This window comes from Tasmannia lanceolata, unplaced genomic scaffold, assembly GCF_043159265.1.
Source record: "Tasmannia lanceolata isolate RefF3 unplaced genomic scaffold, GAP_Taslan_0.1 ptg000007l, whole genome shotgun sequence".
In the NCBI taxonomy this organism is placed as follows: Eukaryota; Viridiplantae; Streptophyta; class Magnoliopsida; order Canellales; family Winteraceae; genus Tasmannia; species Tasmannia lanceolata.
In genome coordinates, this window is record NW_027518684.1 from 21,825,320 (window position 1) to 21,852,950 (window position 27,631).

The 27,631-nt window shown below is 39.2% G+C and overlaps 1 protein-coding gene across 1 annotated transcript in view; it reads right to left on the bottom strand.

The window, feature by feature from the left end:
* Positions 1–27,631, bottom strand: part of LOC143882273 (mediator of RNA polymerase II transcription subunit 12-like) — a 70,147-nt gene that overhangs the window by 34,503 nt on the left and 8,013 nt on the right. The window contains exons 3-5 of the mRNA XM_077385784.1: positions 17,807–17,866; positions 17,360–17,465; positions 3,778–3,846 (exon numbers count right to left, since the gene is read on the bottom strand). Of these exons, the coding sequence (XP_077241899.1) occupies positions 3,778–3,846; positions 17,360–17,465; positions 17,807–17,866 (235 nt within the window). The remainder of the gene's footprint in view (positions 1–3,777; positions 3,847–17,359; positions 17,466–17,806; positions 17,867–27,631) is intronic.

The following is a 27,631-nucleotide window of genomic DNA, read 5'->3' on the forward strand; positions in this document are numbered from 1 at the left end:
AAATATGAGAGATTTCGACCAATAGGGAACGAGATGTGACAGCGAAATAAAGTAGGATGGACATATTATTCTATTTTAACTCGTATTTTCGTCACTTTAATTGTAGTTAAATTTTGAGGCATCAAATCTTGTCCGTTTGACTTGATTTTGGTCTCATTGGATGGGTTTTTCGAATACATATCCAATGGACCTAAGATTTAGCGATTCAGACGTGATTTGAGTAAGTTATGGCTATTTTTCTATTAGGGTTAAGCATAGTTACAAGTTTTGTCTTATTATGCAACTTTTAGGTTGTTTCATTTAAAAAATATATAATCTAAAAGCTTCCTAATAATTTATTATTTACTTGAGGAAAGAAAAGTGTCCCGTAAGAGTTATGGTATTTATGAAAGTAAAGAAAATAGGAAAGAAAAGATTCAGGAAAGCTTTGATTCGTGGGAAAGAATCCCATCCGAATTGGGAACTTCCCCACCCCTTCTCTATAAAAATAGATGGACACCCCTCTCTCCCTCTCAAATTCACGTTAAGAGAGAGAGAGATGTACGGCCAAGTGAGAGAGAGAGAGAGAGAGAGAGAGAGAGAGAGAGAGAGAAAAGAGAAAGAAGAGAGGAAGGAAGAAAAGAAAATGAAAAAAAGAGAGGAAGAGAGAAGGGAATGAGAATGAGAAAAGAAAGATCTAGGGTTCTTCGTAACTCGTCAGGTAAGTGCCGAAACACCTCATTTTGTGTGTTTTTCTTTTCAATTAGTATAGAATTAGATCAAGAATCAATATTTGTATAATAATAATAATAATAATAAAAACTCAGATCTGGGATAAGTTTTGTACCCATGTAGGTGCAAAAATGAAATTGATAAACGCACATGTTGATCTTATCTTATGTAAAATTTAAAGGAATTAGGGTGAAAATTTAAAAAAAAACAACTTAGAATAAAATATACTTGCCGGAAAAACTGTAAATTTATAGATCTGACCCAAAAATCTGAATTGATAATCGCATAAAGTTGGTTCATCCTATTAGAAATTTAAAGGTGTTAACTTTAGAACTTTATGAGAAACTACAAAGGGAATCTTATATGATTTCAGATTTAAAAACGGATTTAATGAGTTTCATGTTTTGATATTGCACTAAATTCCTTCGTCCTGTTTAAAAAAATTTAAAGATTTGGGGTTGATTTTTACACAGATTGTTTTTAATAAATAGATCTTTTAATTCTGAGATTTTTAAAGATTTTTGCTAATTTTCAGCGAAAAACAGTTTTGATAATTGCACAAAACTGGTTCGTCTTATTTGAAATTTTGATAATTTAGCTGCAGATGTTGTAGATATGTAAGTATGGTAAAAAAGGGTTCTATTTGTATGTATATGACAATAGATTAGGAGTTTAAAGTTGGTAAAGTTAAATAAAAGGTAAAATACTTAGCTTATGGATAACTTATGAATAGATTTAAAGTTAGGGGTGTCATACAGAACTAATAGTGAAAACTTAGATCATTCTTTTGGCTTTGTTGCAGACAATATTCGCTCCTAACTTTGAAGATCATTAAATTCGTTCGGTAGCAAGTAAAGGAAAGCATTGATTTACTCGCTTAATAATGATTATAAAGATAATGCGATTTTTATTACCCTAGTTCTCATAATGATGAAATGTATAATTGATCATGTGTATTTGGAAATAATTTGTTGTACATATGCTATATAAGATTCCAATAGAATGATGCATGAAATTTGGATAATAATCACTTAAAATAAATGCAAGGATAGAATATGTAGAATGGTGGTAAAAGATTCTTGTTAAAAAACATTTTGCATACCATACTTAGGATTGGAAAAATAGGAGGGAGGACTAAGGAGAACCCTTGGATCCAACCTTGGGCGAAAAGCTATAAGCCGACCAATCTAAGAGCGTATGACAGCTGGTAGGCGATGCATTTTGTTGGAACCTTTAAGGTGATCCGATAGAAATCCTAACGTGGATCACGTTCCATTAGGAAATGGAGGGTCCTTGATGGTCAATGATCACCGGCCAGGCTAAAAAGCGGTGAGAAAAGAATCGATGGGAAATGCCACACGATCATTGGGGAAAAGAGAGAACATTCTGATTGATGCCATGCATTTGCATTATTTTTAAATTTCGTTGCTAATTATTTTGTTGTTGAATGATAAGAAAAATGCACATAAGTCCATGTTCCATTATTATTCCATTATAGTAGGAATTAAGTATACTAAAATTTATGTTACTCATTTTTATTATTTTCAGAGTTGTCTTTACTTTGCTCTAACTCACCTACACTACAGGGAATGTAAGTACGCTCCATCGGAGTATTCCCTTTGCCAATTGCTCTTTGGTTAGCATTTCCTGATTTAGGGATTCTAACTCCGGAGCAGCTAGGTGCGGCGAGGGCCTTCATCTTAGATAGGGTTAAGCCTGGAGCCCCTAGTAGTAAGGGCATGAAAAAGAAATGGATGGTCTCCGGACTTTTTATCCTGACCTGGCGAAAGCGCTCTGATGGGCCGACAATGTCACTGAGAGACGAAAGTTAGCAGAACGAATGGGATTGGATACCCCAGTAGTCCCAGCCGTAAACGATGGATACTAGGCGTTGTGCGCATCGACCCGTGCAGTGTTGTAGCTAACGCGTTAAGTATCCCGCCTGTGGAGTACGTTCGCAAGAATGAAACTCACTGTTGAAGAAGGAGCATTTGCAAAAGAGAACATCTGACGAAACACATGCGGGAATGGAAGAGTTGGTGTCAGTCTTCGGAATGACATAGTTTGTCATGACCGAAAGTCGTAATTAGATGAATTTGGTTTAAAGACTATCTTTAGCTGGATTTAAAATTTAATGGTTTGGAATATTGATTTCATTGTTTGGGAACAAAGTTTATTTTAATTATTGAGATGAAGATTTATAGAAATGCTTTGAATGGGTTAAATTTTTATATCGCTTCCGCTTATGTTTAACTCGTAGTGTTTAAAAAAAAAATCTATGTGGTATTTTTGTCTTTTCCGCAGCGACTTCAGCCAATGGAAGCCGGGTCGTTACACGCATATTGTAACAAATTCCACACATCAATATGTGTTTCCAGATTTCAACAGAAAATTGCATCTCTTGAAGGAAAATTGGAGCAAAATCTTATTCGCAGAATTGAAGACTAAAATTTGAAAATCAAGCAAAATCTCCAAAGGAAATGATCCTTCGGTAAAAATTTGCAAACAATTAAAAAATAGGTATCCTTGAAGAAAATATGACAATTTATTTCTACATAAGATCATGAATTTCACACAAAGTTTCCCATCTTGCACTAAAATTATTAATCTAACTGCTAAAACACAAATCCTGAACTATTTGCTAGATGAACAACTCCATCTATTGGTCCAGTCTATGTTTTCTATTCCTTTGCTTCTTAAATAAAAAATATAGTTTCTTTTAGTTAAGAAAAGAACCGAATGGAGGTACCCAATTATATCTGGGCACTAAACGGATAAAGGTTGAATCAGGAACAAAAAAAATAGAAGAGATTATGTTTTCAAGAAAAAAGATAAAAAAATGAGTCGCGCCTATAGCAGGAATATATTAGAATACTCTCAGACCACACTGTGATACTAACAAAGTACATAGACAAAGCAAACAACAATGAAATTACAGTTTGCAGAGACTGTAATGAAATGAAGTGCAGGGTGAAGCATCAATCAATGTATTTAATGTACAAACATTTAACCACTAAGAAATATCAGACTGCAGTGACAATTATGTGCTTTAAATTGAACATTTACCTCTTTGTATTTTACAGTGGCAGGCTTTAACAAAGTTCCAACTTGGGTTAGTACAGTCTCTCTGGACTCCTATCATACGTAACAAGAAAACAAATAATTAGTCTGAGAGAAATCAAAATTAAAAATGCAAGAAAAGGTTAAGAATAAAATTTAAAACAGGCATTCACACACACACACACATAGAGAGAGAGAGAGAGAGAGAGAGAAGACTAGAGTTATATTAAAAAGCTACCACATACTGTATGTGATATATATATAGGGAAAAGTGAGCGTACTCGGTCGAGTAGATAAGCTTATCTACTCGGTCGGCTAAAAACAGTGGGGGCCCACATTTTTTGGGTGATCCAAACCATTCATTTGAAAGGTCCTTACACAGATAGGGTGTCCACAAAAAATCAGCCCCATCGGATCATCCTAACCCATCCAACTGTGGAAGGAAAAATGGGCAGATTTGTGAGAAACTGTGTCTGTCCATTTTTCCCCATTTTTCCCCCACATTTGGATGGGTTAGGATGATCCTATGGATCTGATTTTTTGTGGTAGAGAGAGAGAGAGAGAGAGAATGGCAGCTGCAGCCCACAGTACAGAGAATCCGTCTCGACACTCCTGATTTCGCTAATTTATCAGCTAGCTCGTTTGTGCTTCCTATGTATGTTCCTACATCCAACCACTATTTCTCTTCGCGACTCCTTTATCTCATACACCCACTGCCTAAATCTTCATGGACCTAAGTTCTCTCCTTTTAGACATGAGATAACATTGAATGAGATTTTTTTGCCAATCGATCCCCAATGGGATAAAATAATCACTTCGTTTGAATCCCGAAAAACTTCCCAATGCACATTGCACCAGATTTGCCAAGGGAGCAGCCGTCAAAGTTGAACTTGATGACATCTTGTGGGGGGGAGGGTGATCAAAGAGCTTTACTCTTTTTCTCCAAGCATCTACGTTGTAAAATTTCCTGTCACTTCCTTAGCATAGTTTCCTACTTTCCTATGAGTAACTATGATTTAGCAGACACTATGAATTTATTGTTGACACAAGTGTCGACACTTGTAGACACTGGCATGCGTGTCGACACGTATCGACAATTGTAAAGGTACTATTAGCAGTGTCTAATGTGGGCCTATCAACACATTTTTGTACCGTGTCAAGTGTGAAATACTATTTTATTATTGAATATTGTGTCTAATTCTTTTATTATTAACTATTCTTTAACTAATATTTTGTTATATTACCTTTAAAAAAAATTTATTTTGTTATATGTCCTTAACGTCCCCCTCCCATAAACCCACAACCCTAAACAAACTCATCTTCTAATATTGTATTTATTGTATCTTAATGGTCCCTCACTCTCGCTGCACTGCAAAGTCTCCCATTCTCACTGCACATTGGAGTCACTCATTATCTTATGTTTGTTTGATACTAATGTTTGCTTAATTGTAGGAAATATGTGATGAGAAGGAGGTTATTAAGCAAGAGCTTATTGATTTGTATACAAAGTTATATTCCTCGGAGGAGAAAGGGTGTATTATTCCGGAAGGTGTAAACTTCAATAGTCTGGTGGTGGAGGATTCGAATAATCTTGAAAGGCCGTTTACGGAGGAGGAAGTGGAAAAAGGATTGTCTTCTATGGTAGGAGATAAAGCTCTTGGTCCTGATGGATTTTGTATGGCTTTCTTTCAGTCTTGTTGGGATTAGGTGAAGGGGGATGTTATCAGATTTTTTCGTGAATTTTTTAATGGTTTGGAGCTCGATCGTGGAACTGGTTCAACTTTCATTGCGCTCATTCCGGAGATAAAGGGTACCTCCGGAGAGTATCGGCCTATTAGTCTCGTCGGATGCCTTTACAAGCATCTGGCAAAGATTTTGGCTTCTAGGTTAAAGTTGGTGATGCCTCTTATTATCTCGGATTTCCAGTCTGCATTCATCAGCAAAAGGCAAATTCTTGATTGTTCCCTTATAACTAATGAGACCATTGACTTTTATGCTAAGTGTGGAAGGAGTGGTGTTGTATGTAAACTTGATAGGGAAAAAGCATATGACCGGGTGGAGTGGCATTTCCTCGACTATGTGATGGGTAGAATGGGTTTTGGTGGGAAGTGGAGAGGTTGGATGGCAAAGTGCATATCTTCTTCATGGTTTTCAATTCTGATTAATGGTGCGCCATTGGGATATTTTAAATCGTCAAGGGGGCTTAGACAAGGTGACCCCCTGTCCCCTTTTTTCTTTGTTATGGTTGCGGAAACTCTCAATGGATTGATTGCTAAAGGGTGTGCTGCCTATGAAGCACGGGTGCGGGTGCGGGTGCAACACGACACGAGTACGCAAGTACGTGATTTTCCAAAAAACTCGGGTGCAGGTGCGTTGAATATGATAATATTTTATTATTTTATTATATATTTATAAAAATTAAAAAAATAGGAAAGCAATCAGATAACAATAACATCACCAAAATGGAAAATTCTAATATTACTCTTCATTTCATACGTGATTATGTTCGTCATTAAAGCACCAAAATAACATAAAGCATCAATCCATCATCAATCCTAGAAGTCTGTCGCCTCATCTCCAATATCAACAACATCGTCCTCTACGTCGTCGGTAAAAACAATGGACTCCAACTCCGGCTCATCCAAAGAAAGACTAGCAACTTCAAGTACCCCTACATCCTCGAATGAATCAAATGTATCTCCACCTATGTCCCACATCTTTGTCTCTCCTTGCTTATATTGTGGAGTTTGTCTTGAGAGAAGCTGAATATTGCTATGAAAGAAAACCAAATCTTCAGCTCGTTGTGGAGTTATCTTGGTCCTCTTGAGAGAACGCACAAAAGAGTAATTGCTCCAATTCCTCTCGGCACAAGATGACGATGAAGGTTGCATAAGAATCTTCAAAGCTATGCTTTGAAGCATAGGGACACATGTACAATGGATGGCCCACCACTCATGAGGCTTGATAATGAACCGTTCATTGATGGAATCAACATCATTGAATAATCCGGACTTCATGGAGAATTGGGCGAACTCCACATTAGCTATCATGCCGTCCGCGGAATTGGTGAAGTACCTCTTGAAGCACTCCATCCTCTCGGTATAAATTTCTGTATCCTTATGTGGAGGCACCCGACTTGAATCTTCACTAAGCCATTGCTCACTATAATAACTTTAAGAAAGAAAAAAGTAATTTAGCTTCAAATTTCAAGTCAAAGTTAGAACTTAGAAATAAACATAAATAGCTAATAATCCAAATAAATTTAAAGTCACCTAACTCTGGATTCAATGAATGAGCCAAGCAATAAAGTGGAGTGTTGCTCTTGTTCCAACGAGCAACAAGAATCTCGTGCACCACGTCAAAAAAATTGGACTCCTCTTCTTTCCTCTTTCCTTCCTATATATCGTCGTCCTTACTTTCTCTATCATGGTATCCCACAAATCATAAACCAAGTGAAGGCAAGGCGTATCCGTGTCACACTCTCTAAGCATGTCATAGATGGGGGATGTAAATGCGAGTATGTAGTCGATAGAATCTCACCATACGTCATCTAACACCTTCTCTTTTACAAACCTCGCTTTTCCCACGTCATCCTCCCTATAACAAGTCCATTTGTCGCTAATAATCATTGCTTGAAGACCTTGCTTTAAGAGTTTCAATCTCTTAAGCATAACAATAACACTCGCAAATCGAGTCTCCACCACGAAAAGCAACTTCAAAGTGTTGAACTCCTTGAATATGCTAGCATCTCCCGAAACATCCGTTATCCAACTACATTCGTCATACGTAACTTGATTTGCTTCCACATTCTTCGCCGCACATATGTTCTTCAAAGCAAGGTTGAGGGTGTGCACTACACATGGGGTCCAAAAGACGGAAGGAAATTGTGCCTCAATAAGTTGCCCGGCCGCCTTGCAATTTGTGGCGATATCGGTAATTACTTGGACAACATCTTCATGCCCAACTTCCATAATTACCTCCTTCAACAAGTTGGCAATGAAATGTTTGTCCTTTGTCTCCCCCGAACAATCTACCGCCTTGAGAAACATAGGCCCACCTCTGTTACCGTCATGAAGTTAATGAGAGGCCGCCTTTGTGAGTCACTCCATCCATCACTAACAATGCTCACCCCTTTATCCTTCCCTGTATCTCTAAGGGGTTGCAACAACCTATCAACATTTGCCGTCTCTTTTTGTAGTAGAGTCGTTCTTAGCAAGTTGTACCCCGAAGGCAAATAACCGGAAATTGGATTGTGGCCGCATAAGAGTATGAACTCGCATAGTGTGGGTTCCTTGCTAGGTGAAATGGCAAGCCACCGGAGTAAAACATCCAAGCAATCTCGCCATGTAAGTGATCGCAGGCCGCCATGTTAAATGCATTTTCAATAGCACTCACACTTCCACTTGAACCACTTGTCTTCCTCCTCTTTAAATCAAAACTTGGAGGGACAAACATACTACTTGGGCAACTCAATGATCCACTACTTGATGATGGCGGCAATGGCACTCTCTTGGGAGCATTTTGCTTCATAGCCTCCTTGCATTCTTCCTCCAACCTTTGCATTCCGAGTAGGTCACTTGCTTTCACCTTAGGACACGCTCCGATTCCTTGTCCCGATACCTTCAACAAGTGCGCCCTAACCCTTGTGTAGAAGCTATTCCAACTCTTATGACAAAAATTACATTCCCATCTCACATTCCCTCCACCCTTAGGATCTTTATCAAATCTAGTGGCATACCTCCATAAGGGCTTCGAGAGGTCTTCATCACTAGAAGTAGAAGGTGGCGCATTTGTGGCTTGGGCGGCGCTACTAGCCCCGGATGAAGACATTCTATTAAAAGCACAAACACAAATTTAGTAAGCAAATAAGATTATTGGACTCCCAATCGGTTGTCACAAGACTCATAATCTTATATCTTGATAGTCTAAACCCTAAGCCCCTAATAGTGAGCCCAAATCAAGTTATTGGAGTCAAAATTAAACATAATTTTGACTCCTAAAATCAGTTTTGGGCTCCCAATCGATTGTCAGTTGTCACAATCTTAAATTAACATGGCTCTAAAGGGTAAAGGCTAAAGCCCTAACGACCTAACCCCTCAAATTGACATAATTTTTTACTCCCAAAATCAGTTTGGGGCTCCCAATTGAATGTCACAATCTGAAATTAACATGTACAATCTGAAATTAAACATAATTTTTTACTCCCAAAATTAAGCATAATTGAGCCCAAAATGGATTTTGGGAGTCAAAATTAAACACAATTTTTTACTCCCAAAATCAGTTTTGGACTTTTGGGCTCCCAAATGAATGTCACAATCTGAAATTAACATGTACCCATAGCCCTAAATCCAAATTTTCAATTGTGAGCTCCAAGTTGAAAATCAGTTTTGAACTCCAAACTGAAAACTGAAAATCAATTTAGATTGTGACAACTGATTGTGAGCCCCAAACTGATTGTTGGACTCAAAAAATGTGTTTAATTTTGAGCCCAATAATCGGTTTGAAGCTCACAATTTGTTGTCACAATCTAAAATGAACAGGGCCTAAGATTTGCCAACCGATTGTGAGCTCCAAACTGATTATGTGGCTCACAATCGGTCAAAGAGAAAGAGAGTAGAGAGACAAAGAGAAAAGGGAAAGAGAGAGAGAGAGTAGAGAAAAGGGAAGGAGAGAGAGTAGAGAGAGAGAGAGAGAGCAGTGGAGAGAGAGTAGAGAGAGTACCTACGGTTTTAGCCTTCAGGGTTAGCCGGTTAGGACCTAGGGTTAGGGCTCAGGCGGCGGGAGAGGAGGGATAGCTCCGGCGTGGCGGCGTGGCGGCGTGGCGGGAGACCGAGAGAGAGAGGAGAGACGAGAGAGAAAAGAGAGAGAGGAGAGGCCGAGGAGAGAAAGACGAAGAGAGAGAGAGAGAGAGAGATAGTCGAGGTATGGCTTTTTTAAGCCAATATAATTTAAGCCCCCCTCTTTTGATTAAAACGCCCCCCGTGTTGTGTTTTTTAAAATAATACCCAAAACGTGTCGGGTGCGCACCCCAAGCGTACCCGAACTACAAAAATGTTTTTTTTTTTTTTTATTTGTTTCGGGTACGCAACCGTGTCGGATACGCACCCGATACGGTTACGCAGCCCATTTGAGCGCACCCGTGCTTCATTGTGCGTTGCTAAGCTTATTCAAGGATTCTATGTTGGGCAAAATGAGGTGAAGGTTACTCATCTTCAGTTTGAGGTGAATCATTGCCTTTTTGTTCGTCGGAGGTCGAGTCAGTTCTTTATCTCAAAGCTATCATCCGTTGGTATGAGTTGATTTCGGGTCAGCGGGTTAGTTTCCATAGGTCTAAGTTATATGGAGTTAATATGGATTATGAGTTGTCTCTTGGTTTGGCGAGCATTATGGGCTGCAAGCTAGAGTGCTTACCCTCATCTTGTTTGGGATTACCATTGGGTTATGGGAGACCAAAGATTGCAAGTTGCGTGTCGATTGTTGAGAGGGTAGAGAGGAGATTAGATACCTGGAAGAGGAACCTTGTCTCTCGAGGTGATAGACTTACTTTGATTAAAGCCGTATTGGCGAGCATTCCAATTTATCAGTTGTCGGATTTTAGATGCCCGGTGAGTATTTCGAAGAGAATTGAACGGATTCAGCGGAGATTTCTTTGGGGAGGGACTAAGAAGAAGGGTGTTTCGTTATTGGGGTGGAAAAAGGTTTGCATGCCAATCAAGTCAGGAGATTTGGGTATTAGAAGAGTTAGAATAGTGAACAAGTCTTTGTTAGGGAAGTGGTTGTGGAGGTTCGAAGAAGAAGAGAGTGGTTGTTAGAGAACAAGTCTTGCTAGTAAGTATGGTTCAGATGTGTCTCGTTGGGAGTCTGAAGATAGTTTCTCGAGGAAAGGATGCACGGTATGGAGGGACATTTTGAACATATCCTTGGAGTTCCAGAAGGGCATTGGATTCAGGGTGCATAGTGGCGATCGTGTGAGATTTTGGTTGGATTTGTGGTGTGGTAAGGATTGGATTCATTTTCGGATTTGTTTTTGGTGGCGTCGGCTAAGGATGCTTTGGTTAGGGATTGTTATGTGAGGACGGAAGGAAGGGTTATATGGGTGCCTGCTTTTAGGCGTAATTTCTTTGATAGAGAACTCATATCGGTTTCAAGGCTTTTTGATATACTAGAGAGTTGTTATATTAAAAGGGATGGGGTGGATGTTAGGGTATGGATTTGGAATACTGCAGGTGAATTCACATCTAAATCCTTTTACAGCCATTTACTGCCATCTTCTGGTGCTCTTGATATTGCCAGAGTATGGCCTATCCCGACACCTCCTTCGGTTGTTGTTTTTGGGTGGGCGGCCATTTTAGGAAGAATTCAAACGATTGACTTTTTAAGAGGTAGAAAGATGATTATTATTAATTTATGTACTCTTTGTCATGAAGATGGGGACTCGGCGAGCCATTTGCTTCTTGATTGTAATTTTGCGAGAAAGGTCTGGGGAATGGTGTTGGGGAGGTTTGGCGTGCATTGGGTGTTTCCGAAAGTAGGGGTGTTCATATATCGGTTATACCCGAAATAATCGACCAAACCGATTTGATTCGGTTATTTCGGTTCGGGTTTTTGGCAATTCGGTTCGGTTTCGGTTTCGCATATACTCACAATTCAGTTTTCGGTTTCGGTTTCCATCAAATATAATTTCGGTTAACCGGAAAAACCGAATTGTGGGTACTGGAAACAACATTTCAGTTTTTGGTGTCGGTTTAGAAAACCGATTGGGGTGTCCCAAGTAAAAAGTAGCCCTCTACAATTTTACATTCTAAGTGTGACTTATATAGTTATATTAAAAAAATTATTTTATTCTCCTTGGCTACACGACTCAGAGAGACAGAGAGTAGGTGAAGTCTCTGAAATTTATTTCTTTCTTTTTATCAAGTATGCCCTAGTCTCTATTCTCTAACCCTCTTCTTGGTTTTTTCAGCAAGAGAGAGAGAGACTCAAAAATCCTATTTCTTTTATTCCCGCCAACCTTCATCTCGGGCCACCTCGTCTCAAGTCCAGTGAATCATATTCGGGGAGGTATGCAACAGATTTAGGGTTTGATTTTTTTAAATGTGATTAGGGTTTAATGTAATCGTAGGTTTTGATTTTAGGGTTTGAACTTGTTTGTTAGGGTTTGAATTTATGGTTTGAACCCTAAAAAGTTTTTCTTTTTGGGATTGAACTTGTTACTTGTTAGGGTTTGATTTTAGAACCCTAAAAGGTTTTTATTTTAGGGTTTGAACTTGTTACTTGTTAGGGTTTGATTTTAGGGTTTGAACGCTAAAAAGTTATTATTTTAGGATTTGATTATTATTTTTTTACAGTTTAGGGTTTATTTTAGGGTTTGATAGCTTAGCAGGGTTCTCACTATTTGTTTTCACCGAAAAACCGAATAACAGAAATAAAATTTCGGTTTCGGTTAGCTTCGGTTTTCAACTTTTCGGTTTTGGTTTCAGTTGCAAGTTTTAGGTAACCGAAATTATTTCGGTTCATCCAATTCGGTTTTTTCGGTTCGGTTTTAACCGAATAAGCACCCCCATCTGAAAGGCATCGCCCAGGCTTTAGAAAGTTGGCAATATGCTCCGTGGGGAATGAAGGGGAAGATTCTTTGGAAGCTATCTTTTCTTGCCATCATATGGTCGTTATGGAGAGAAAGAAATGCTAGAACTTTTAGAGGCATTTCTAAAAGTGCGGTCTATGTTGCTTCAAAAGCTATGGCGTTAACTATATTTTGGGCGAAGTCATTGTCTCTTTTCAATTTTGTATCCGCATTCGACTTATGGTATGGGTGGTTAGAGGTGTGCTCAAGTGTTGAGAGGGAATCAAATATTGTTCAAGCTTGGGTTCCTCCGGAGTTTGGATCGCGTAACTTTTCGATGGATCAAGTTTAGGTAATCCCGGCCCGGCGGGTATTGTAGGGGTTTTTAAGGATGATAAGGGTGAGGTGATTTGGTCATTTGCCGGTCCTATTGGAATTGCTGACTCGAACAAGGCGGAAGTGCGGGCTGCTCATCAAGGAATAAAGCTTCTAGAAGAAGAATATCTTAATAATGTTGTGGTGGAAGGTGATTCTATTAATGTTATCCAATGGTTATCGGGTTCTCATAAGTTCCCGTGGAGGTTTGCGGATTTTTAATGAGATTTTTTATATTATCGGAGATTCTCATGTAGCTTTCAATCATGTTAAGAGGTCGGCAAATGAAGAGGCGGATTCTCAAGCTAGGAGGGGGGGTTGTGTTGGAGTCTCATGTAGCCTCCTTGATGTTGGCATTTCTTTAATTGTATTGTTTATTTCTTTTTTGTAATCTCTGACCATCTCGGTCTTTTTTAATGAATTTTACCGTTCAAGAAAAATGTTTGCTTAATTGTAAGATTGATTAGTTCGTTAAATGTGTATCACGTTTATCTTGTTGCAAATTATGATTAGTAATCAATAATTATTTGTTGCAAATTATGATTAGTAATCAATAATTTTATATGTAAGCGTACAAGCGTGTCTCTATTTCTAAATTTTTAATGGTTGTCGTGTCGGACCCTTTGTTTCCATGTCGACACTCAACACACGAGTGTGAGTCCACAGATCATAGGTGAGTAACCCCTGAATTCTTTTCTGCATAAAGCCCAACAAATAAGATCCAACTTGACCTTTAATATTACTGCATTCAATGAGCTTGAGTTTTCCTGAAATGTGTGTTAATTTCTTTCCTTCCAAAGGCCCCACTAAACGGACAGAAGGGCCATCTTCCAAATGATCATACATAAGGTTCCAAGATGGTTGTATTGCCAAGCTTCAAGTGCATCTTTAACTGATTTTGCTCCTTCGGATTGTAATAAAGATGATTGGTTGTTTCTTCTTCCTCTACAAATCTTAAAGATGCACACCAACTGAAATTTCCTTCTCTTTATTCTGACCACCATGTCAATCTTCCTCATAGTAGTTGCCAAGTGAAGCTTGTACCTTGGTTAGAATTGGTGCACATCATGCATTCCTCCACGGGATCAACACACTTTCCTCGGGAGCAAGGGCTCCAAATAAAGATTTCACCATGAACTCCCCTCTAGTGTCTGAATTCCCCTCTAGTGTCTGGAGGCCATACACTATTGTCCTTGCAAAACTACGATACAAAGTATTCCTCTGGTATACAAAGTAATTTTATAAGTTATTGAACTTTGACTCTTTAAGATTGCTGAATAGGGATATCTCCTTTAGTAACAGCCAAAAGAGACATCTCTAGCTCTATTGATCTCTTTCATGCTCATAACAGCTATTGGGTTCGCTTGGGTTCATGTGCTCGTTTCTGGAAAGATCCCTGTTGTGGAGAAAGACCTTTAAGGTTTGAGTTCCCTGATTTGTTTAGAGTAACGGTTAACAAAGAGATCAATCTGAGTTCCTCACTTACAACTGATAGATGGTAGAATGGTGTAGATTGTTCCTTTTCGCAGGTTTTTTTTTTGACGTAGAGATTGTCTCAGCAGTAGCATTGATCTTTCGGTTCGAGGCCGTGATTTTTAGACAGATGATGGACAATGAAGAGTTTGGAATTGCAACACAAGAGGTGTGAATCAGAGATTTTGGATTTGGAACACAAGGGTGTGTTCACTATTAGATCCTTCTTGCAGATGCTCCCTCTATATGTCTTTCGCCGGCCGGCCGGGATTGGTTATCTCCAGGGCATTCTAGGTCTAGACCGCTTGTCTCGACAAAATTCTGACACCAAACCATTAACAGAATAGAGGTGTGGATAATTTCTCTATGTGCAGCATGTGTGGCTTAGAAGAGACGATTGATCAATTGTTTATCCATCGCCGGTTTATGAGGGCCGTTTGGGCATTCAATTTTTACCTTCTTGGCGTGCTCTGGGCCTTTCCTAGCCCTATTGGCGAAATGTTTGAGGCTTGGTCTTTCACTCCTTGGACGTCAGAGGAAGAAAGTTGTGAATTCTTTACCTACCTACGACCTTGTGGCTGATTTGGAAAGAAGAGAATTGTAAAATTGTTAAGGGCACTAACATGAATGTTGGGCGCATTCAACAACTGATATGCTCCATCATTATCTAGCAAACGGAAGGTATTCCAGGTTTTATAGTTTGGGAGTCTTTAATTCAGTATTCTTGAGACAAGATTAGGCAAATTACTATTCATTGTCCTGCCAAACCTTCTCCTTGTTGGGCCCCTCTGCCATTGGGGTTCTTCAACTCAATTTTGAAGGATAGAATCTAGGGAGCCTGGTCCAGTTGACAATGGAGGTCTTCTGTGCTTTGGCGGAGTCCGAGGTCAGGACAGCCTACCCAATCAATGCGGTTGACTATAATAAGACAGAAGTACTATCTCCTTTGCATGGCATTCGTCTTATGGCATTCTCTTCTTAATACTTTGATAGTGGAGAGAGATTCTCTTTATAGTTTATATTATTAGATGTCTTAGGGATCGGAAAGTTTTTCCGTGGAAGTTTGTGGATGATATCGAGGAAATTTCAGCCACTGTTGAGGGTTATGCCATCTGAGGCAGATGGTCGGGCCTGTAGGGAGAGATGAGTTTTTTATTATTATTATTATTATCTACCTCCTTTATGAGGCCTTTTATTTATTTTTTTCTTCTTTGTTTTGTGTTTTACGTTTCTTTCTCTTCCCAGGTCATCTCAGTCTAGGTCCTTGTTCTTTTGTTTGGTTTTCATATATTTACCATTCAAAAAAATTCTGAATAGGACACACACACATAATAACCCCTCTACCTGCCCCCACCACAACACCCGCCTTTCATAGGAAGCTTGGCAAAAAGGTACATCTCCTATGTCCTATCCAAACATCTCCCCAAAACCTCCCTCTCTCCCCATTACCTAGCCTAAACTTATCTCTGATTTATACTCTTCAACTACATGACATATAGAGTTCCAACTTCCAAGTCACTGAGCCTCTTCCTCTATCTAATATTTTAATCCCCCCCACCCCGGTATACACACACAAAATAAATAAATGATCAACATATTTGTCTGACAATTACCTTCCTCGACAGAGCAAGGTTTTAAATTTCAGTTTTAGTCGGCATGGAAATGGAAACATTTTGGTTTCAGTGGAAATCTTGTAAAATCATGGAAACATATGCAATGATGAAATTTTTTAATCTTTTAAAAAAGCACGTGTCAATGATGAAATTTTAAGATGAAACTTTGAGAAATGCTAGAATAAGCACAAATATATACTTAGAAACCATCACATAAGCATCAAAACCATTCATAATGGCTTAATCACATTGAACACCTAATGACATGCGTTGTCGCACATGTCTAGAACAGTAAAGTTACATTGTAAAGAAGCATAAGAAAGTACAATGACCAGTCTCCCCTTGAAGGACCCCAAATCTATGCCAATACCACAAAGAGTTACGAGGTATTATTTGTCCCATATCAATTTGACATCCCATGCATAAGATATAGTTACTTTGATGTGCAGTTCAATGATATTGCCTGCCAAATATCTTTCTCTACATTAATAAAATGAAGGGAAAAGTGTTTCTGGTGAGCGACCAGATAACTTGTCTGGTCCGTCGACCAGAAACAGAGTGGGAGCCTACATTGTTTGGGTGATGCAAACCATTCATTTGATGGGCCCTAACATAGATAGGGTGTGCCCAAAAGATTAGCACCATAGGATCACCCTAACCCTTCGATTTGTGGAGATTAAAATGGACGGGTATAAACCTCCACAAATCTGTCCATTTTTAACCCCCACAAATCGAAGGGTTAGGATGATCCTATGGAGCTGACTTTATGGGCACACCCTGCCTATGTCCGGGCCCATCAATTGAATGGTTTGGATCACCCAAGAAATGTGGACCATAGAATGATCCTAACCCTTCAATTTGTGGCCCCTATAGGGCCCAAAAAAAGAATGGTTTAGATCATCCATTCATGCGGACCCCACTGTCCTTAATGGGTTGCACAACCGCAGCATGCGCATGCACCAGATATAAAGTCCACAGTTGAATGTCAGATACGAGAACCAGTGAACTGGTTGAACTATTTAAACAATTTATTAGATTTTGTGGGACACTGTAAGTATCAATCATAGAAGCGACAAAAGTGACTCGGGCGAAAGTTAGCAGACCAATGGAATCGTAGATGAACTCCGGTTTTCCAATGAAAGAATAGCATTCAAATTATCAGATATAGAAATCAGAGGTGTATCTTGTTACGAAATCCAAAATTTCAGAACCAACTGATAGAAACTATCTGTTAGGTTTTGTGAGGCACCTTAAACTGTCAATGTCACAAAAGGGACTAAAATGGTGCATACGAAGGTTGGTCTCTAACATTACACTGTCTAAAAATACAGCAAAACAGGTCATACACGTGCTACATCATTTCTGTTGAATCAGCCAGAACATCAATACCCACAGATACCAAAGTCCATGTGATAAAAGGGACAATTTATTTGATTAGAAATGTATGAATATGGAAAAAAAAAAAAAAAAACAGAACAGTACAGTAATAGTCCATATAACACTATATATAAACATTATTCTCATATTAAAAAGGGCAACTATAAATGTTTTTTCATTAGCGTACCTCAATTCCCTCAATGGTCTCTTTGTAGCCAGATTGCAGGTATTCCCTGGATAATGTCTCTTCCGGACAGTTTGGAGTTCGGGGGTAAAAGTCTGGTGGTCCAAGTCTAAGAGAAAAAATATGTGTATGAATGATCATAACTAGGGATATGAATAATTTGACCACATAAAAAAATGCAAAACACATAAATAATACAACAAGCTACTACTGCTTCAAACCTTTCTATGCATTTTGATTCAGTATTCAAAACCAAAATTTGGACCTAAAAATTGGACCAAGTAGTAAAAAAATAAAGAAAAGAAGAGAAAAACAGAGGAAGCTTGTCTTTTTCCTTACGAGTTACGAGAAATTCATCAGTTTCTAAGAGAGAAAAGGCAATCAGTTTAAAATCCAAACATATAGCCAGTAATATAGATTTTCTCTCCTGTTTTTTAGTGCACGATTTACCGGCAATTTAGAGGTTCTTCATCACACTTGAGCTTGTATGGTGTTAGCAGCAATGTTCGCCTGCAAAATAGAGAACAATCTTAAAACCTGATAGCTAAAAAAGATAAACTGATAGCAAAAAATTACTGAGGTGTATATGCTTGAGGTAGAAACTGCAAAAATATATAGCAGAAGGAGCACTAAGCTTCTTCGGAATAAAAATATACACAAGATGTCATGAAATAGGGTATGCAAGCATATACATACCAATGAAGTATTTATTGCTGGTTGAATTGTATTAGGTCATGATTTTATTAGGAAGGGGTATTTTAGTCATTATATCAGTAGTTATAAGGTCATGTCGTCCAGTCAGCTCACTCTGGTAATTTCCTTTGTAAGTTGTAAATTGCTTATATGGCCATGTGATTCCAAAGTGATAGTAACATGAATAGTGCCTGTGGGTAAGCAGATTTAGAAATTACAAAGAGACTCTCTTTGGAAGGTGAGGAAGGGAAAAAAGAAACATTTAGATGTTTGTAAAATTAAGGCGCATGGTGACCTTGGTATTGGTAACTTACATAATAGGAATAAGCTCTCCTGGGGAGTAGCATTGGAGATTGGCATAAGAGAAAGAATCTCTTTGGAGAACAATCATAACGGGGAGATATGGAGAGGAATAGGTTGTGTGGGGAGAGAGGTAGGTAGAGGTAAAGACTCAAGTGAGTGAGCTTTGTAGTGTTAGATAAGAGTTTCTCTAATGGGTTCAGTTTAAGTTAGGAAGGGAAAGGGGAAGATTTTGGCAAGACGGTGTAGTTCTGTTCGCATCCTTTGTGTCATGTGTCCCCAAGTCTATAGGTTTGTGGGAAAGGTGTTTGCAATCATGATTGTTACTTGAAAAAAATGCAGGGAGAGTAGTTTGGTGTTGGGTTTGGCATTGTAACCTCAAGGGCAAGGAGTTTGCTTGTGTGCATGGTTAAAAAATGGACTCTTTTTATCTCCCTTTTCTAACGAATTTTGCAAATTATATCAAAGGATTATACCTTAAATCCATTTATTTAACCCATTTTGTTATTTCAGAATTTCAGAATAATATATAGACAAACTTCTCATATCTTATTTTTGAATAATATTAAAATTTCATCAAGTTTCATTACAGCCGTTTAAGAGGATCGTGCACAATAAAGTAATATGTGAGCGCTACATTTTTCTTTTTTGAAAATTAACGATTTTATTCATAGAGAAAAGATAAAGGTACATACAAAGGGGGCAAGATGCCCTCGAGGATAAACAGAAATCAGAAAAGGAAAGAGGTCAAGGAGGCGACCAGGAAGCATAGAGACAAAGTATCGCAAGAGACAACAGCAATGGCATGAAGCGAGACAATCCGAGTCAAGTAACACCACTGCCCTCTCCTGAGGGGTCGAGGATCAACTCTACATCCACCTTCTCCACCCCAACCTTAGCAAACTGATCCAATTTTTTCATTTGCTGACCTCGTCATATGATCACTAATCACAAGAGATGTGCTAGTCACCCATTCATAGCTAATTTATCTGCCTTCTCATTAGCCTCTTTATGTATGTTATTGAACTGCAGCTGATGACCTTATGTCGGATACTTCTCCATTCACATGCACAAGACACCATGGGCATCCCACTACCCATTCTAGTTTATCTGATAGCATTTAGTGAATCTCCTTCAATAAATGTTGTCTCAATAAGAAAACGGATGAGTTATCTATCTAAGAGCCAGCGCTTCCACTTCTGTAGACCCTTTATTTCCCACCAGACAAGTAAAGACAAGTCCAATCTCACCCATCTCTATTACTTCAGCGGCCACCATCCCTGGATTTCCATAGCAGTAAAGTTCATCTTAATATTCCATATAGGAGGTGGTTTCCATCTAAGAACTATCTTTCTTTTATGAATAAACCTATGCAAAATTTAATTTCATTTTATGCAGATCATCCAAACCTCTGACCTTTAAATAGATTTGTCATAAGTGCCCACTACAATGATATACTTATCACCTTTTTCTTCAAAAGCCCGGCACTTTTGGCTTTACCGTTGAAGATTCTTTCATTTCTCTTCATCTAAATAGTCTACATTGTTGTAGGAAGACAGACCCCACAGGCCACATTCTTCCCAAAGCCGACCAGGCCCTCACCACCCATGTTGCTATAAAAGAGTCAATCGACCTCCGACTTTGACCAATAGTAGCTGCACAATGAGAAAATATAGCTCCATATGTTTATTGATTCTTCAACAGTTGCACATACACTGCATATGTTTTGAATTCTTTGATTCCTATTTATGAGATGGTCTACGGTGATGTATTTTTCATGTGATGACGCCCAACAAAACATCGACTCTCATTTCTATCTAGAAATTCCTCCAATGCCCATCCACATATGCTTCTTCTCCCAATCTCCCTTTTCACTTTGCATGGTGAAACCTCTCACCATCTCACTCCCCAACACACTCACTATCTTTACTCAATACAATCGATCAGAGAACATAGCAGATAATTAGAACACGAAGGCTATGTTTGGATGCCACATGCCAGGCATCCACAAGGATTACCCAAGCAAAAAAAATGCACTTTTCTTCAACTTTATGGTGCTTGGTTTCCCATGTAGCATCGAAATCCCTGGAGACTACCACACAAGTTTCAGAGGTAATAATTGCATGCCTGGTGACCATGGTTTAAAATTCCGGTTTTGGTACCGGTTTTGGACCTTTCAAAAACCGAAATTTCGGTCGAAATTTGGAAATAATTAAAAAAGAATATTTAATTCATTTCAAAATTTAGGACCGAAATTCTGAAATTTCAGACCAAAATTTTGTAACATTTTTTTTTTTAAATTACAATTTCTCGAAATTTCGGACCGAAATTCCCAAAATTTCGAAATTTCGGTTTCGGTCTCCACCGAAATTTCGGATTTCGGCCGAAATTTAAAACCATGCTGGTGACGTGGCATCAATGTCTCCTCGTCATACTCTCCAAGCTTTTTCTCTTTCTCTATCTGCCTACTCTCTCTTCTCTTTCTACATTGGTAATGACACCCCCCCCCCTCCCACTGCTCTACAAGGTTGGCAACCAAACACCACTTATCACTATTCTACAAGGTAAATTCTAGGTAAATCAAATGTTTGTATCTATTAAGAGCATCATGCCGGAGAGAAAAAAGAGATTGCACAAGCCCAAACAGAGGGATATTTCAGACGAGGGGATTGGGGATGTGTAGTGTGCTACTATTAGAATTTCAAATGGCGTAAGGTTTGTCGAAGATGTAACGGTGGGTGGAGTGGTCAGTCCGTTGTACCATCTAAACCTAAGAACGATGCCCTACAAACCCGAAATACGAAGGAGGAGAAGATCTGGCCAGACTCTGGGGAAACTTCAGTTACTATGAGGAATGGAATACCGGGGGTCCCGGTATCTGGAAAGGAAGTTGACGAAAGGCAACAGACCTTAAAATCATGCTTGATCGAAAGACTTAATCAACCTATGTGGAATCTAGAAGATCTATGGAATTGGGCTAAATGGTTCTGGGATCTCCCCACTTTACCCAAACCATCCATTCTTGCTACTAATGAAGTCTTTTTTTATGTTTGAGGAGGAAAGTATGGCTAATAAGCTAATGTAATTGAGGGGAAAAGCTTATGGTCATTATTTACTTTCTTTTAGAGAATGGAATCCGGGTTCCCAGCAAGGAGCTAGAGCAATTTGGGTTAGATTTCTAGGAATCCCACTTCATGCGTGGGCTACATCAACGATGGAAGCTCTGGGGAAGTTATTTGGTACAGTCCTTGAAATAGATATGAAAGGGCACCATGAGGACTGTATGAGCTTTGCATCGACAAGAATCTTTGCTCCAGTGCGGAAAATCTCAAGATCGTGTGTCGATCTATGGGTCCAAGATAGCTGCTTCAAAATAGGCGTCGAAGTTGCTGATCCTCAGTCAGTGACTAGGAAAGAGGATAGCGGGGATATTAGAATCCCAGGAGAAGAAACCCAACCCTCATTAACCTCGTGTCCTTTACTGGAGAGAGATCGGTCCAAGGATCGTCGATTGGAGGAATCTTTTCCGGTGGAAGAAGCGGGGGAAGTCACCGAAAACTGGATCGGTTCATTCCAGCGACTCGGAATCTGTTGGAAAGATTACCGTTGGCCGCAGCCACGTGTCGGGAACTTGGGCGATATTGGTCCCAAACATCATGTTTGGAATCAGGAGGAGATTTCATATTTCAAATTTCAAAGACCTTTGTCAGACCCTTTCCCGAAAGTCACCAGGCCGGATATCATTGCAAAGATGCGTGCTGACTTATCAGAAAAGGCGAAAGATCGGAAAAAGACTTCCCTGCCCCTCCTATCGTCAAGATAGCAAAAGAAGGTTGACCAAGCCCTAGGAATCCTAAAACAAGGATTGAAGCAATTTGGATCCTCAGGAGTGATTGCAAAGGAACGAAATTTCAAATGGAGTTCGGTGAAGAAGGGGAAAATTCGAAGCCAAGCTCTTGGTAAGAAGACTCCGAAGAAAACTATTGGAAGTGAAAATATCCGGTTTAAGAATCCCTTCCCCGAAGGCGGGTCTAAAACACCACGGACGTTTGAAAAAACTACTCTTTGTATCGGGGAGGTGGGCCTTCGCGGAACCAAGGGCGACGAGGAGTCCTCGTCTCAGAGGACTGTGCAGTCATTAGGAGTCTTTATCCACGCTCCCAATGAAGATAGGCTTCTGGAACATTAGGGGATTAAGGGATGATAGAAAGTTACAGGCGGTAAAAAAATCTCTCTACCAGAATCGGTTAGACTTAGTGGCCATCATTGAATCCAAGCTAATGGGGGTAACAGATATCATCATCAACAACACATGGGGCAGGAATCAGCGAGAATGGATAGCAAAAGATGCTGTGGGTACGGCAGGCGGGATCATAGTAATATGGAAAGAAGGTAGATTCCGTCGGGAGGAAGTCAGGATGGGAAGATTCCTGATCTCGATCATCTTTTCCTCTCCTGACTGGAATGAAAAATGGATGCTTACGGTTGTGTATGGACCGGTTAGAGCCTCTAAGAGAAGAGAATTTTGGCATGACCTGATGAATGCTCGAGACTCTTGGCAAGGTGCGTGGATACTCGGGGGTGATTTTAACACGATCAGATACCCATCAGAGAAGAATATACACACCAGAATCACAGCTAGTATGAGAAATTTCTCAAATTTTATTCAAGAGCATGAATTGATAGACCTCCCACTGAATGGAGCGAGATTTACATGGTTTAACAACCAGGATCGACTGGTTATGACCAGAATTTACCGTGTTTTTATCACTCAAGAATGGGAGGAATGCTTGCCTCTAATCTCTCAAAAGGCGCTTCCAAGGTTCCTGTCTGACCACAATGCAATCATACTGGAAATCTCTAATTTCTCTGGGGGGCCACGACCGTTTAGGTTTGATCTGGATCTATTGGAGGTAATAGGTTTTGAAGACAAGGTGAAGTTATGGCGGGAAGAAATCAAAATCACAGGCCGGAAAGGATACGTCCTCTGCCAAAAATTGAAGGGACTCAAACTTAAAATTAAAGAATGGCAAAAGGTCGTTGATGAAGATAACTCTCGAAGGACGGAGGAGATCTCGAATAGTTTGGTCATTCTAGAGAACAGAGAGGAGGACGGGCCGTTATCAGTGGAGGAAAAATCTGATCGTGTAGACACCCCATTTTGACCGAACCCCAAATAACTTAGTTCGATTAGAAACCCTATAAGACTAGTGTTTTAGAGTCCCAAATTGTGCCTTAAGGTAGATTAGGATCCCAAGTAGGTCCCTTTAAAATTTCGTTTAAATCCGTTGAGGTTTGCCTAACAAACGAGTGTAGTTCGTGAGAAAGTGTATATATAGTGTAGCAGAAGGGGAGTGTATTATCCTAACCAGGGGGTTGCCTAGGAGAAATAAAACATGTGTAATTTGCAGTGAGGGGTGTCCCTGGGCAATGGAAAGGGACACGAATTTATTCCTTAATGTTTCATTAAAACTTCTACCTATGGGCCATAACATGGAAGGGTTGTCCCATAACATAATAGGGGGGGAAATTAAGTAAAATCTCTATAAATAAAGCTTAAGAGTTCTCATTTCGAATTAATTAAAGTTTTCATACGTTTCTTTTAGAGAGAGAAGCTGTGGGGATTAGGGCTGGCAATTTCACCCGAAAAAGCGGGGATCCGCCCCGCCCCGCCCCGTTTGGGGAGGGGATTCCCCGATTTGAAAGGGGAAGGGGAAGGGGAAGGGGAATATAAAAATTCCCCGGTGCGGGGAGGGGAAGGGGATGGAGTTTCCCCGCCCCGCCCCGCCCCGCTAATCAATGCCATTTTTTTGTAAATTTTTAAGTGTTTTTTTTAAGGAAAACTACTAGAAACTCTGTGGATCGGCTACAAGATTCCCCCAAACATAAACTTAGCTTGTCTTTTCCTTTTAATTAGCTTCTGAGAGCATTTTGGGAACTATAATAACCTTTTCACAGATGTTGAAATAATAAAGACAAGCTGAGAGCCTGAGACGCTGAGTGTATGCAATTATCAAAAAATCGTAGTGCCAACAGAATTTTAGGGTTGGATTGCAGGTTTTAATTTTCAACAAGAAAAATTTAGCTACTAGAAATTTGTTTCATGTCAGCACTAGACTGAATTGCAGTTAAAGAAATAAGTTATTTGTTGATTTTGTTCTCTTCTCCATTCTCATTTCTCATGCTCATCTGGGGGTTAACATGCTATACAGAATGAACTAATGAATATTATTTTGCGTGTGTGAGCGCCCACTTATGGACTTTTAAAGTTCATTGTGACTACTGAAATAGTTACTTTTTGCACATTGGCTGCCTGTTAATGAAGGTAATCCTGGTGCTCATTTCCTATTTATCATTCCATAATTTATGCAGAAAATTGCTGAAAGATGAGGTCCTGTTGTTATTTATGTTTGTTGTCTCATCCATGCATTTCTGATTTTGTCCATCTGTTTGTTGATCACATGAATAGAATCATAGCATTCATCACAATATTGTCTGTAATGGACGTAGAAGAAAGAAGCTCTGTTTGCTGATTTGGTTGGGTTCCAAAGAGGGGGCGGGGAGGGGCGGGGATTTTGTCCCCGAAGGATGCGGGGAGGGGAAGGGGAAGGGGATTAGAGATTCCCCGCGGGGAGGGGAGGGGGATTCCCCACCATCCCCGCAGAGGGGAAGGGGAAGGGGAGGGGGAAAATTCCCCGCAGAGGGGAAGGGGAAGGGGACCCCAACATCCGGCCCCGACCCGCCCCGTTGCCACCCCTAGTGGGGATTTTAGTGAGAGAAAGTAGATCTAAGAAGTCCAAGCCCTAATCTTCATCTTCTCCGGTGAGATCTCGCCGGATTCCGGCCGTTTCGCCGGAGATCCGACCACCGGAATTCTTCTCCATCATCACTAGCATTTTCTCTTCCCTCTTATACTCACCCAAAGTCAAGATCCATATCCTAGAACCCTAGATTTACACTCCAAAACCCTACATCTAACCCTAACTTGTTATCTTTACCGGCAAGTTTCGCCAGAATCCGGCGATCTCCATGGAATCCGGCAACAATGCTTTGAAATTCTAGTGAGAATCTTATCTCATCACCATCATTTAGCCATCACATTGCATTTAAATGAAAAATCAGGGGGTTTCTTCGTTTTCTACAAAACAACAGTAGAGAGAGAGAGAGTGATATTGCTTTTTCCGGTGACTTTTCTTCGGAAAATTGAAGCTTCAGCCATCTCCTCCGGCCGGCATCGCCATCGTCAACTTCCAATCAGTCATAGATCCATTCATTTTTATTCCTACAAACCTCTTTGCAGTCATTACCATGATCTATACGCTCAATTCGGACAAGAAGTAGAAGAAGGTGATCACTTATACTGTAAGTTTCAGGTAATTTTCTCCCTACATTTTCTTTATTTTTGTCATTCCTGTTTAGAGTTTAGATGAAGATGATCATGCATGCTTGGTAGTTTTATTCAACAAGATGTTTGAATGTCATCTTTACCTCACTTTATCCCTGTTAAGGCCATAAAAACTTGAGTCAAATAGTGCTTCTGTTTGTGCCCTGTTTGTTTGGGATTGTGAGAACTGATTGAAACGCGCAAATTGATAATTGGACTCTAAATTGTATTGAATTGTGAAGCTAATAATTGCTTCAGAGCACATCATCGGCTATGACAATTTCACACAGGCCACTTACTGGTGGGCGGTTTAAAAGTCGATTGGACTAACTATTTTGTGGGACCTACCTCAGATTAATCATGGCTGAGTGCTAATATAATCGGTTGATCCTAACAAGAACACAGTTAGTTCTAGCATGTGAAGTAGATTAAACAAAATGGGGTATGTACATAAGGGTGCATTGGACCATTCCGAATGTATGATAGAACAAAAAGAAACACATACTGTGCAACTAATTTTCACCATAGCTGACTTATCAAATAGAATTTTTGGAAATGATTTCTAAGGCAAGGCAATATTCATGCTAGAATTTTTTTACTAGTATTAATGATAAAGTTCTTTATGAATTGTAGTCTTTCATAGTGGAAGTGGTTAAGAGTGTTGAGTATTATTTTATTTTTTTAATTATTTTCCTTACTTCAAGAAGAATATCATTTCAGTTGAACAGGTGCCATTCTGGGCAATTCTTTTAACCCAAGGACTCTTGTAGTGTTGTTTTAGTACATGGTTCTAATATTCTGGTGTGTAGAACATTTGATTTATGTTAATTCTCAGTCATGATAATAATGTTTCATAAAACAGATTATAGTGATGAAACCAATTTTGCATGTTACCTGCTTATCTTGGATATTGATATTCATGAATTTCAAAACATATGTTTATTTTGATTTGTTTCTTACCAGAAAATGATTATTTTCAAAGCAAAGTATCTATTTGAAGGACAAATTAAAATTCTATTTTTTAAAATGTCGCATACGCCTGTTTATGGAAGATATCAATTTAACAGGATCAGGCATTTGTAAGGTGGAAGGAACTTCTTTAAAATTTTAATCGAAGATAGGATGAGAGAAGCAATTTGAAAATTATCTTGCATTTTCTGTATTGGTGGAGTTGTTCAAGCATTCTTTGGAATTTTAACAGCTTAGGGAAATTATTTTGGTGAAAAAAAAAAGACAGGTTGAGTTAATATGGTTGTGGAAAAGGTAGCAGTTGTTTGTATATATTTAAGTCATGTTCTGAATTTGCTTGTTGTTTGTAGTTATTTGTAGACGTTTTTCATATGATAACCACTCTTGAATGGAGCCTTATTTAACTGATTCTATTAGTCGAGCTTCAAGATTTGGCTATTTGAATGTTGTCCATGAATTCATATGTCAATTGCTCTGTGCTTTAACTGTCAATTGATTGCAAAAAGGCTGAAGATATTATTGATTTGGTAGGTATTGGGAATTTTTCTTAGCGGTATTGTCTGTGTTGCATAATTTTTTTTTTAAATGCTAATATAAAGGTGTAGGCTGAAAGTTATTATGGCTTTGATAGATAATGGAAATTCATAGTAATATGCGCTCTAGTAGGTGTACAAGTTCAGTCTTTCTATCATTGGTAGCACTTTGAACCCCTAGAATGTTTTAAGTTCCAGATTTTGATGTTTAATGGTACTGTAGGAATTATAGACCATGGTTCAAAGTTCCTACAAAGTCTACACCTTATAGCTATTGGTCTATTGAACATAATTATTGACTTGAAATATCATATGTTTCTCATTTCTATAAATGTCTGCAATTGCGCTCAATGAATGAGTTTACTTTTGAAACCATTGTAGGGATAACTTGTCATT